Raw genomic sequence first — 12,263 nt, forward strand, 5'->3', positions numbered from 1 at the left:
CAAAGTTCAAATGACAATGCCATATCAGATTTGATTTTACATTGTTATTTGAGGAGGAGGAGGAAGTATTCTTCTAAACCTGACAAAGATATTTAGTTTTAATTTAAAACTATCATCTTGTCTTCCCATTACTTTTTAATTTAGCTTTTCCATCATATAATGTATAAATAGGTGTGCCTGCGGGTATGGTTATTTATATATTTCTTGATTAATTTATTTGTTTTTTCCATTCACTATTTATCTATGTATTTATTTTCTAATTCAAAATTGATGAAATGGATAATAGATAAATAATTAACTATTAACATATTTCAGTTACTAAGTATTTCATCTGTAAATAAACACACTGCTGTTTGCATTTCTGAGAAGCAAACTCACATAATCTTATCATGCATACTTTATCAGTATACTTCTTGTTAATCAAAATACTATCTGTTAACTCTAATTATTTGAACTGATAGGAGAGAGCCACATTTATGAACAACTTTTTATTAATTACTGAACCAAATTTTAGCAGTTGCACCCATATAACAATTATACATATTAGAGCTGACTAAATGGAAGAGAACTAGGCTACTGAATTAAAATGTAAATTAATATATAAATTGTGATAAGGCACTATTGTGTTTCCACTGTCCTGATGAATAGTATTTGTTTATCCAAGAGACCAACAAAAGCATTTCAATAACCTGTTTGTATGTTAAAAAATGCATTTCTATTACAAGAAAGCAATAACAGCCTGACTTTTTTCTTTGACTGCATAACATATTTATCACATCAGTGGAAGTACGTACATAAGAATTTTGAATTTTTCCATTAGCATGACCTTGGTAACTGATATAATATGACCTGTTACATCTAAATACCTAAATTAATTGGTAAAATTTACATCAGTGACATTCTTTTTCTATATATATAATATATATATTCTAATCTCTTCAAAAAGTAATGCCAAAGCTACACTAATCTACTCTCCAGGTGCAGTGTTAATGAAATGGGTATTTTATAATGCTCTAAAGGCATCACCTGAATCAAGGCCATTAGCTAAAAGTATGCATATGCTTTAGTCTCAGTAAAGCAAAATTCTGTTTTTTTTTTTATTTTTATAATTGTATTAAGTTTGGAAACATACCAATTATGTGACTATTTTTCTTACATCTAATAGATAATAAATATATAGCTTGTCTTTTCAAATGCAAAACAAAATTTACATTGTTTATCATATCATATACATTTGGTCCCCTTTGCTACCACTAAAAAACTGTATATGCACTGCATATTTTCCCAGTCCTACTTCTGTCTACTCTGGCATGAAAAGAAAAAGTAACTACTACCACTTATATTTTCTATGTTTCTAAAATGAATAAATAATTTAGTTCTAAAAGAACATTTGGCCACCTTTACTTTACCTAGCCATTTCTCCAAAGTTGCTGAACTGATGTTGCTCTGACACACATCTAAGATACATATGTATACTTTTGAATTCTTTATTTTCCATTATCTAAATATAAACAACAGAAAATTCATATAGAAGACATATAATTAGTCTTGGTAACTTCTGAGGTTATCAAAGCATGAATGCAATTAGTCTTTAATCCATATGACAGTAAACATAGAAAGTAACCTATGAAGAACCAGTGAAACCCTTCTACAATTTTATTATGATAAAAAAGCAACACTCATTTGTAAAAAATGCTGTGACCAATAAAAAAGCAATTTATGTATTTCTGTATTTCCATTTATAACAACTGTAAACATTCTTAACCAAGTTCTTATCATACTTAAATAAGGCTTATTTACCTCCAGACTAACCTATTGATAATTAACTTCTCACAAAACATTAAAAATAATTAACAAACAAACAAAAACCTTTGGAACTTGTAGGCTTTAAACACTGAATCATAATGCAGTGAACAATTAGGAGTATATTTTCCATTATATCAAATTGTTTTATAAATTTGCTAATAACAAGTAAATATACAAATGGTAATAAATCCATAAACTTTCTTTTCTATCTGTCTTTTGTACATCCATTTTTTACAAAATATTCAACATTTTGTCACCTGAAAATATACATAATTTTCTTCATGCTTTTTTGTGAATACTGAACTCCAATGTATCAGAAAGAAAAACCTGAATTGAGTATTGTTATAATTAACAAGCGATGTTCACGATTTCTGAACAATATCATCTACAAAAACATGTCAGATACATTATTTGCCTGCCCTACTCTGAGTTGGCAGCAGTTTTTTAACAATAATTATAGAGCTGATACTACATAATAACACAGGGTCGTTGCCTTGGTGTTAAACCTACAGCAGCCATTGTTGCATATGTGAAGACATCTTGCACTCCTTCCTGTGTCTTTGCAGAGCACTCTACATACTTGGAGAGGCTGCATTTCTTGCAAAGCTTCTTCCCATCTCTTGGGCTCAGCACATTCAGGTTCCTCACATCCTTTTTGGTACCTATCAAAAATATATATTATTTATACATAATGCTCATGCTAAAATACAAGTCAACACATTACTTCAATTTTACAGGAACATTGACAATTATAAGTTTCAAATATCATAAATGATAAGAGTATAAAAGTCTTACAGGCTGGTTTAATAATGCAAGATGAGAAACGCTGAAAAACTCACCAACAAGGACCACTGGTGCTTTTGGGCAATGTTGCTTTAACTCTGGTAGCCACTTCGATGATACATTCTCAAAACTGGCACGATTGTCAAGCGCAAAGCACACTATGAACACATGTGTCTGTTGGGCAAGCAAGGGCATTAAACATCAATATATATCAATGAGTGTTTCTGCAAGTCTTGTCTTTGGATTTTTTCCAAAACATACATAAATTTAAAAGTAGTTTCAGGTTAACTTGAAAGTATCAATAAGTTTCTTCTGAAAAAATTGCGTAAAATTTAGCTACTATTTACATGGGATTTGAAATTTTGATCTCTCAAATAATAGCTCAATATTTAAAATACGAAAACGAAACTAATATGCACGATGTATACATACAGGTTGCTCTAAACTTTAACTGAAAATGTTTGATTCTTTTGTAGAACTGTAAATGAATAACAACAGGATAATTAACCTTACCCCGGGATAAGACAGCGGACGCAATCTCTCGTACTCTTCCTGTCCTGCTGTGTCCCACAACGTCATAGCATAGGATCGCCCCTCTACTGTGTGAGAACCTGCATAGTTGTCGAACACTGTTGGCACATATTCCTATGACGAAGAGACATTTTTTCTTCGTTAATTATAGTGTGACTACATATTAGTGCACACACACCCACACTTACCCCCCCCCACCCCCACACACACAAACACATCATATAAAAAGTCCACGTGACAGACCGCCCATTGCCCTGCCCATTCGTCCCCGGGCAGAGATGAGCGACATCTTTCCTGAAGAGAACGTGGGACTCGTTGCGCCAGAGTAGTCCTTTCACTGACTGGCTTGATCATTTCTCATTACGAAATTGTGGACTGCTTGTTGTTTGCCTAAGGTATATTTACTATCGTTTTATCTTCTTTTGACATTTGAATGCGATGGCAGGTAATGACAATGATATGGTAAGAAAAATTATGATAAATTTGGTGATTATGGTGGTGGCGGTGGTGGTGATGTGGTGGTGGTGAAACTGTTGTTCGTGGTGGTGGTGGTGATGGGGGTGGTCATGGTTTTGTTTATGTTCATGGTGATGATAATGATGATGATAATGATGATGACGATGGCGATGACGATGACGGTGACGACAACGATAACAAGATAATGACAATGGTGATGATGATGCTGACAATGACGGAATAACGATGATTATTAAGTTAAAATTCAAAATACCATTAGTAATAATAGTAATAATAATATTTCTAATGAAAAAAAAATTGCAACCACCAGTTGCAACAACAATAGAAGCATCAGTGTTGTTGTTGTTGTTGTTGTTGTTGTTGTTGGTGGTGGTGGTGGTGGTGGTAGCAGAAGTTGCTGTTGTTGTAGTAGTAGTAATAGTAGTAGTAATAGTAGTAGTAGTAGTAGTAGTAGTAGTAGTAGTAGTAGTAGTACTAATAGTAGTAGTAGTACTTGTTGTTGTTTGTTGTTGTTGTTGTTGTAGTAGTAGTAGTAGTAGTAGTAGTAATAGTAGTAGTAGTACTAATAGTAGTAGTACTAACAGTAGTAGTAGTAATAGTAGTAGTAGTAGTAGTAGTAGTAGTAGTAGTAGTAGTAGTAGTAGTAGTAGGAGGAGGAGGAGGAGGAGGAGGAGGAAATGAAAATGAAGAAAAGGTCCGAGCGTGCTGCCGTCGGCACTCACCACAGGGAACTCCCCCGACGTGTAGGAGATGAGGAGGCAGGTCTTGCCTACGGTGCCGTCACCCACCACGGTGATCTTGAGGGGGCGGGAGCTGCTGCCGTCACCCATCCTGGAGACGAGAAGGGTGGCGCGACCGAACCTGACAACACAAGATTTATTGTTACACACTGCCAGGATTCCAGTCGGTGGCACAAAGACTCTCTCTCTCTCTCTCTCTCTCTCTCTCTCTCTCTCTCTCTCTCTCTCTCTCTCTCTCTCTCTCTCTCTCTCTCTTCTCTCTCTCTCTCTCTCACACACACACACACACACACACACACACACACACACACACACACACACACACACACACACACACACAATTGCTACATACATCTAGGGAAAAAATATTAATAGTTTTTACCAAAACCTCGCTCTCCCACAAACACGTGACAGGTCATAATCAGAAATGACTCAAGAATTTCCAGTGAAAAGATCTGCGCTGTTTCCGAGATGGACCGCGGGCTTACGGTCACTGTCTGCTTTATGCCAGCATGACAAGCAGGAAAGAAATATCCGCCCTAGAGTATATAAATGAGACAACATGGCTGACATAAATAACACAAGAACGAAAGATAAATGAACACTGAAACTGTCGGAATGATTTTAGAACAGTGAAAGGCGCGCGCTCCCTTCAAGGAGTGTCGTTCGAGGGGAAGGCTTTCGGTCATGCACGGAATGCGCTTTCCCAGACCTCATCTTGGCCAAGATTACAGTCGCTGCGAAACGATTCAGGTCTTTAACTCCGCAAAAGGCAAAGTGACAGTCTGGATAAAGAAAATCATAATAATAAGAGATGTTGCAGCACGCGAAATGACCATTTCATATTTGACGTATTCTGCGTTTCAGACAACCTATACAGAATAAAACTGATAGCAAAGCGAAGAGAGAAAGAGAGAGAAAGGAAGGGCAGAGAGAGAGAGAGAGAGAGAGAGAGAGAGAGAGAGAGAGAGAGAGAGAGAGAGAGAGAGAGAGAGAGAGAGAGAGAGAGAGAGAGAGAGAGAGAGAGAGAGAGAGAGAGAGAGAGAGAGAGAGAGAGAGAGAGAGAGAGAGAGAGACGACTAAAAGGCGAGAGAAGCATACGGAGCGAGAAGAGAAAGTATTAACGGAGCGGAAAACCTCAACTCGCTAAACAAATCCATTATGCACTTAAAGGGAAGTCATGGCTTTCACGAGGCACCGACGTCTCTGCGACTGAAGTTTCACGCGCTTTACAATGCAAAGGAAACAGATGTGTCTGCTTGATATTTCTGGTCATAAAAATTCCTGTGCGCACAGGAATGAATTTATCCTGAATGGCAAAATAAAACTGGCGTTTCCGTTTTGCGTGAATTCTAGGTATTTCACCGAGTCACTCCGCCATCCATTCCCATCAATTCTATGCCCTCCCGTCCCTTCCCCACGACCTGACCTCTCTCTCCCTGCCCTTTGAGCTCACCTGACCTTCCTTCCAATGCAGCACCATGCAAATCCCGCAAAATGAGATGCTAGTCTTCGGAGGAAAGCAAGCGCTAAGCCTTCGCCAACGAAAGAAGTCAAGAGAGCGAAGAGAACGGAGACCATCGACTGTCCCGCTATCGGCGCCCTGGGTCCGCCCGCGGCCGGTCCCGGTTCGACCCTCCGGTATTTCCCTCGGACAGTAATATCCGGCCTCCCGGTGGGCACATGACAACGGTGCCACGAGTCCGTCCATCATGGCAGTGACACCCGCGGCCTTCCCAGCTTACATTCCTTCTTACCTTCTGCCGGCTACAGTTTGCCGACTTGTCTTGAACTCAGAATATGTTCTGTTAGGATGCTCGCGGGAAGTTAGACCAGACCAAACGGGCAGCAGGAATTTTGCTCCTCAGCAGACAGTCTAGCAGATAAAATGAATGTATCCTTGCAAAAGGGCCGGGGTTCGGTAGTACTCTTTTGATGACGCCCTTCAGAGCCAAGTCTCAGCACAGCCTTCCTCGAAGGCTACTGTTCGACCTCCCTCTCGAGGGGCAGCCCGGCCCTCCGCCTCACCTGCCGCAGCGGAATTGATTTTCCCCATTTCTATGTTTTCCCTTCTTATTACCCGGTTATTTCAGACGCGTCTGCAACTGCGGTATCTGAGACTCCCGGCTATGAATATAGGATTCTCTCTCCTTCGTTTATTCCCCTCTCTCTCTCTCTCTCTCTCTCTCTCTCTCTCTCTCTCTCTCGCTCTCTCTTTCTCTCGCTCTCTCTTTCTCTCGCTCTCTCTTTCTCTCGCTCTCTCTTTCTCTCGCTCTCTCTTTCTCTCGCTCTCTCTTTCTCTCGCTCTCTCCCCCTTTTCTCTCCTCGCTCTCTCTGTCTCTCTGTCTGCCCTCCCCCCCTCTCTCTCTCTCTTCTCTGCCTTCTCTCTCTCTCTCTGCCTTTCTCTCTCTCTCTGCCTCTTCTTCTCTCTCTCTCTCGCCTCTTCTTCTCTCTCTCTCGCCTCTCTCTCTCTCTCTCTCTCTCGCCTCTTCTCTCTCTCTCTCTCTCTCTTCTCTCTCTCTCTCTCTCCTCTCTCTCTCTCTCTCTCTCGCTCCTCTCTTCTCTCTCGCTCCTCCTCTCTCTCTCTCTCTCTCTCTCTCTCTTTTTCTCTCTCCTCCTTCTCTCTCTCTCCTCTCTCTCTCTCTCTCGTGCTCGTCTCTCTCTCTCTCTCTCTCCTTCTCTCTCTCTCTCTCTCTATCTCTCTGCCTTTCTCTCTCTCATTCTCTCCTCTTTTCTTCTCTCTCTCTCTGCCTTCTCTCTCTCTCTCTCTCTCTCTCTCTGCCTTTCTCTCTCTATCTCTCTGCCTCTCTCTCTATCTCTCTGCCTTTCTCTCTCTATCTCTCTGCCTTTCTCTCTCTATCTCTCTGCCTTTCTCTCTCTATCTCTCTGCCTTTCTCTCTCTATCTCTCTGCCTCCTTCCCTGCCTGCCTGCCTGCCTGCCTGCCTGCCTGCCTGCCTGCCTGCCTGCCTGCCTGCCTGCCTGCCTGCCTGCCTGCCTGCCTGCCTGCCTGCCCCCCCCCCTCTCTCTTTTATATTTCCCTTCCTTCTCCCTCTCTCGCCCACTCGGTCTCTCGTCGTTCATTCCCGCAACAAGATCCCCTCGAATCGCTTGCCTCGGTTAACCCACTGGCCATGCAGATTCCACGGCCTTAGTGTCGAGCGCGGGAAGGCGGCTGGTTCCAGGGTGTTCATTCTCTCCTACTTTCCGCGCTGGCAGCAGTAGCGCCCGACTCGTGGTATCATGCCATTAATCTCAATTAAGCAATCATTCACTTACCAGCGCACGCCATAATTATTCTGTTACTAAACAGCGCTAAACCAGTCGCGACGCTGAACCGCCATACACTTCGTTATGCCTTTTCGTGCTTCCATCGGAAGGAGGCCGTGTGCATGAGGTAATGCAAAGCAAGGTCTATATAGCAAAGCACCGTAACGTGCTGCATCTAGCTATCAAAGGTAGCCAGCAATACAGAGATGGAATGCCTTAACTGTGTTCCAGACTTTATGGTTTATGATTTTCCACAGGCAGAGCACAGACTGCTTGCAGGGGCGCAGAAAGTGTTCCGGCAGGGAGTTGCCTCACTAAATTACACGAGAAGTCAACTGGCAATCGCGTCTGGGGAAGAAGTTGCCTTCGTTCACGCACGCTGCCAGGCTTAGCCTCTTCATCAAAGTTGCATGCATTCAATTTCAGACTAGCACGGCCCGGAAGCGTTTACATATAAAACACTGCAACTGTTAATGCGATGCGCACACGCGCATTCACAAGCACAGCGCCCAAACCCGTTGATATTTCCTAGGTAAATGTGTATAATACATGAAAGACCATTCCCGACGAAAAGGATACAGCACGCGTCTGTTGGCAGTCCATCGCTATCATCACGGTTAATGGATGCCGCAGACGCATTCAAAAAACAACTCTGGCCTCACATGGATTTTTCGAGGCGGATTAAAATAATACTACTCTACATACATACATACATTAATACTACATACTCATACAAAATACATCATACATACATACTAAATAAAATAAATAAATAAATAAATTAAAAAAAATTAAATTTTAATAAAAAAAAAAAAATATATATATTTATATTTTAAAATTATATATATATATAATTATTATATATATATATTATATATTATATATTTTTAATATTACATACTTTTTTACGACCGCCGCGAGGGGGAATTAAATTTGGGTCCATGTCTAACCACGCGGCTAAAAATTTTATATATATATATATATATAATATATATATATATATTTATATAATATGATATATTATATATATTATTGTTGTGTGTGTGTGTGTTTGTGTGGTGTGGTGTGGGGTTGTGTGTTGTGTGTGTGTTGGTGTGTGTGTGTTTTGGTGTGTGCGTGCGTGCGTGCGTGCGTGCGTGCGTGCGTGCGTGCGTGCGTGCGTGCGTGCGTGCGTGTGTGCGTGCGTGCGTGCGTGCGTGCGTGCGTGCATGCGTGCGTGCGTGTGCGTGTGTGTGTGTGTGTGCGCCCGTGTGCGTGCGTGTGGACATAGGCCTCTCTCAATTACTACTGAGAGGTAATTTGGCAGTGCCACCCTTGCCTGATTGGGGATGCCCTTCCAATCAACCGCGGTTCGGCGCGCTAAACCCTTCCACGACCCTGAACCTGCAACCCAACCTCTCAAAGTGAAAATGTCTTTTCTCGCCCTAATTCGGGGTCGAGCCCATCGGGGCGCAGGGATTTTACGACTGCCCCGGCGAGGGAAATTTAACTCGGGGCCACAAGGGGCCAGTTCTGCACTACTACTGGACCATCGGTTGTTGTTTGTTGTGTTGTGTGTGTGTTGGGTGTTGTGTGTTGTGTGTGTGTGTTGTGTGTGGTGTGTGTTGTGTGGGTGTGGGTGTGTGTGTGGTGTGTTGCGTGTGTGGTGTATGCGTCTGCGTGTATGCTGCGTGCGTGTATGTGGGCTCTCCTCTTCCTCTCCTCCCCCTCTCTTTTCCTTCCCCTCTCTCCTCTTTCCCCCTCTCTCTCCTCCTCTCTCCTTTCTCTCTCCTCCTTCTCTTCTCTCTTCTACTATCTATTTCCTCTACTTCTTCTTCTATCTCTCTCTCTCTCTCTCATCTTCTCTCTCTCTCTCCTTTCTCTCTCTCGCTCTCTCTCTCTCTCTCTCTCTCTCTCTCTATCTATCTCTCTCTCTCTGTCCTCCCTCTCTCTCTCTCTCTCTCTGTCCTCTCTCTCTCTCTCTTTCTCTCTGTCCTCCCTCTCTCTCTCTTTCTCTCTGTCCTCCCTCTCTCTCTCTTTCTCTCTGTCCTCCCTCTCTCTTCTCTCTCTCTGTCCTCCCTCTCTCTCCTCTCTCTCTCTCTCTCTCCCTTTCTCCTTTCTCTCTCTCCTCTCCTCTCTCCTCTCTCTCCCTTCCTCTTCTTCTCTCTTTCTCTGTCCTCTCTCTCCTCTTTTCTCGTCCTTCTCTTCTCTCTTCTTCTCTTCCTCTCTCTCTCTTTCTCTGCCCCCTCTCTCTCTCTCTCGTCCCCTCTCTCTCTCTCTGTCGCTCTCTCTCTCTCCTGTCCTCCTCTCTCTCTCTCTCTCTCTCTCTCTCTCTGTCCTCTCTCTCTCTCTCTCTCTCTCTCCTCTCTCTCTCTCTCTCTCTCTCTCTCTCTCTCTCTCTCTCTCTTTTACATGTATAAACATCTCTCTCTCTCTCTCTTTCTTACATGTCCACTCTCTCTCTCTCTCTCTCTCTCTCTCTCTCTCTCTATCTATCTATCTATCTATCTATCTATCTATCTATCTCTCTATCTCTATCTCTCTCTATCTCTATCTCTCTCACTCACTTTCTCTCTCTCTCTCTCTCTCTCTCTCTCTCTCTCTCTCTCTATATATATATATATATATATATATATATATATATATATATATATATATATATATATATATATATATATCACTCTCTCTCTCTCTATCTCTCTTAGATGTACACACGTCACTCCTTCTCTCTCTCACATTTCTCCTTATTTGTTTCACATCTTCTCTCTCTCACACACAATCTCTCCTTATCTCTCTCTCTCTCTCCATCTATCTCTTTCTCTTTCTCTCTCCTCCCTCACTCCCCGGCTGCACAAGTGTACATACGAATGCAGGGATACAGAGGACGTGGCACGGGGGTTGGGGAGGGGTGAGGGGGGGCGCAGTGAACCTTGCAAGGGGGGGGCGATGCAACTTCCTGTCCTGCGAGGGTCAAGGAGGGCTTGCCAGCATCTTGTGGCCAAAAAATATGTGGGATTATGTGTATTCAGGATAAAGTAGATCGTATTTTTTCAAGGCTTTTGTGGTATTAGTTTTAAGTGATCATTGGGCGTCATTTTCCTGCAGGTGTTTGGTAAGATGTTTCAAGTGTTGGGAATAAGCTTCTGTGTGTGTGTGTGTGTGTGTGTGTGTGTGTGTGTGTGTGTGTGTGTGTGTGTGTGTGCGTGTGCGTGTGCGTGTGCGTGTGTGTGTGTGTGTGCGCGTGCGTGTGTGTGTGTGTGTGTGTGACTGTTTGTAATAAGAAATAAACACATGCACAGGGTGAGAAAGTGAGCTCTCGATTACATAGGTGTGTGTATGTCCGTACATGGGTGTGGGCGTGAATACTGCCTCCCCCTCCCGCCCACACATACAAACACACACGTCCCCGGCCGCGCCCACCCCCACCCCCGCGAAATGAGCCACAAAGACCACCTGCATTAACCCACGTCATGTGCCAGTGGCTCCCCGACGGCGCTGACATCCTGCAGCTCCAGATAAACAAATGACAGCGGACTTGGCCTCTTGCACAAGCCACGCTGAGCTCGCCGTAAACCGCCGTCACTGTTTACGCCAGCAACTCGCTCTCACGGGCAGACGCCGCGCCCATCACGAGGCCCACGAAAGCGAAAATCAATCATAAATGAAGATGTTCTTCTCAAAAGCTCTCATAAACAATCCTGAGATTTTTCCCCGAGCAGCGGGCCGTCGCAGAACGTTTCCTGCAAAAGCTTTGGATGAATGTCATGCAAGAGGATTTATTTTTGCCTTTTAGAATACCAAACAGAGAGTCACTCACTGCCAGCGCACCAGAGGCTCGAGGCCAGCCAAAAGGTGTGCGTCGGGCCTTTGATCCAATCACTTCGCATACCAGCCGCCATCACCAACCCGGCGCGCTCGCGAGACTTACCGCGCTCAGAACGGGCGCCGTCCAGTCAAAGGGCAAGGCATCACGACCTCTTCGGCGACACACACAGGTCGGTGCCGGAACGGCGGTGGATAGGCTAACAGCCATGACACAAACCATACTGCTATAGTACATGGGCCATGATGAACATTGACAACAGCGGAATTCCTAGACTATGATATCATAATTCATTCCATCCAAATTCCTCGATGCCTTGCGATTATGACAGATAAGGATAAGGATAAGCCAGGTATGCGAAGCTGAGCCATGCCCGGGGCATGCTTACGAAGGGAGCCCGGCCTGTGCCGACTAATGCCGACTCGATTAGTGTGGCAGCTGGTGTTGACTCGACTGAGCTTAGTCCTTACCCACCGCGGTGCCCAGCCACAACAGTAACCTCGACAACTGCAACTTCTCGGGCCTGGGCACTGCGCGAACCGCCGACCCCTCGGATGAGAGACCGACACGTTACCACTGTCAGAGGCAGCCTCTGACTATGGCTAAGAGTGTGTATGACTTGGCAGACGTGGCTGCTGGTGGAAAGGATGTGGCGCCACCATTCTCGTGCGAGGATACTTTGGGGATGTTCTACAGATAAGCCGTGAACTTTAGGAAGATTCACCCCGTGCTTTCAGCGCCCTTCCAGTTTCACCGCCAGCCACGAAAAGACAGTGGCCGGGGGCAAGGATCCTACAGCAAACGGGAAACCAGTGGAATGGGGCCCCGGGGGGGCGGGCTAACAACCTTGTGACTT

The 12,263-nt window shown here is 43.8% G+C and overlaps 1 protein-coding gene across 3 annotated transcripts in view; it reads right to left on the reverse strand.

The window, feature by feature from the left end:
- The window catches only part of LOC119577907 (ras-related protein ced-10-like), a 61,897-nt gene that overhangs the window by 1,171 nt on the left and 48,463 nt on the right, over nt 1-12,263 (reverse strand). For 2 of the 3 annotated variants that reach the window (XM_037925572.1, XM_037925573.1), the window contains 4 exons: nt 4,320-4,458; nt 3,103-3,234; nt 2,646-2,763; nt 1-2,468 (listed from right to left, as the gene is read on the reverse strand). The exon at nt 1-2,468 is cut by the window's left edge and continues 1,171 nt beyond it. In XM_037925572.1, coding sequence (XP_037781500.1) covers nt 2,275-2,468; nt 2,646-2,763; nt 3,103-3,234; nt 4,320-4,427 — 552 coding nt within the window. In that variant the 5' untranslated portion in view covers nt 4,428-4,458 and the 3' untranslated portion in view covers nt 1-2,274. Of the gene's footprint in view, nt 2,469-2,645; nt 2,764-3,102; nt 3,235-4,319; nt 4,459-11,877; nt 12,003-12,263 lie in introns of those variants that run through there. The other variant, XM_037925574.1, reaches the window with a different exon arrangement.

Source organism: Penaeus monodon, chromosome 10 (genome assembly GCF_015228065.2).
Source record: "Penaeus monodon isolate SGIC_2016 chromosome 10, NSTDA_Pmon_1, whole genome shotgun sequence".
Lineage (NCBI taxonomy): Eukaryota > Metazoa > Arthropoda > Malacostraca > Decapoda > Penaeidae > Penaeus > Penaeus monodon.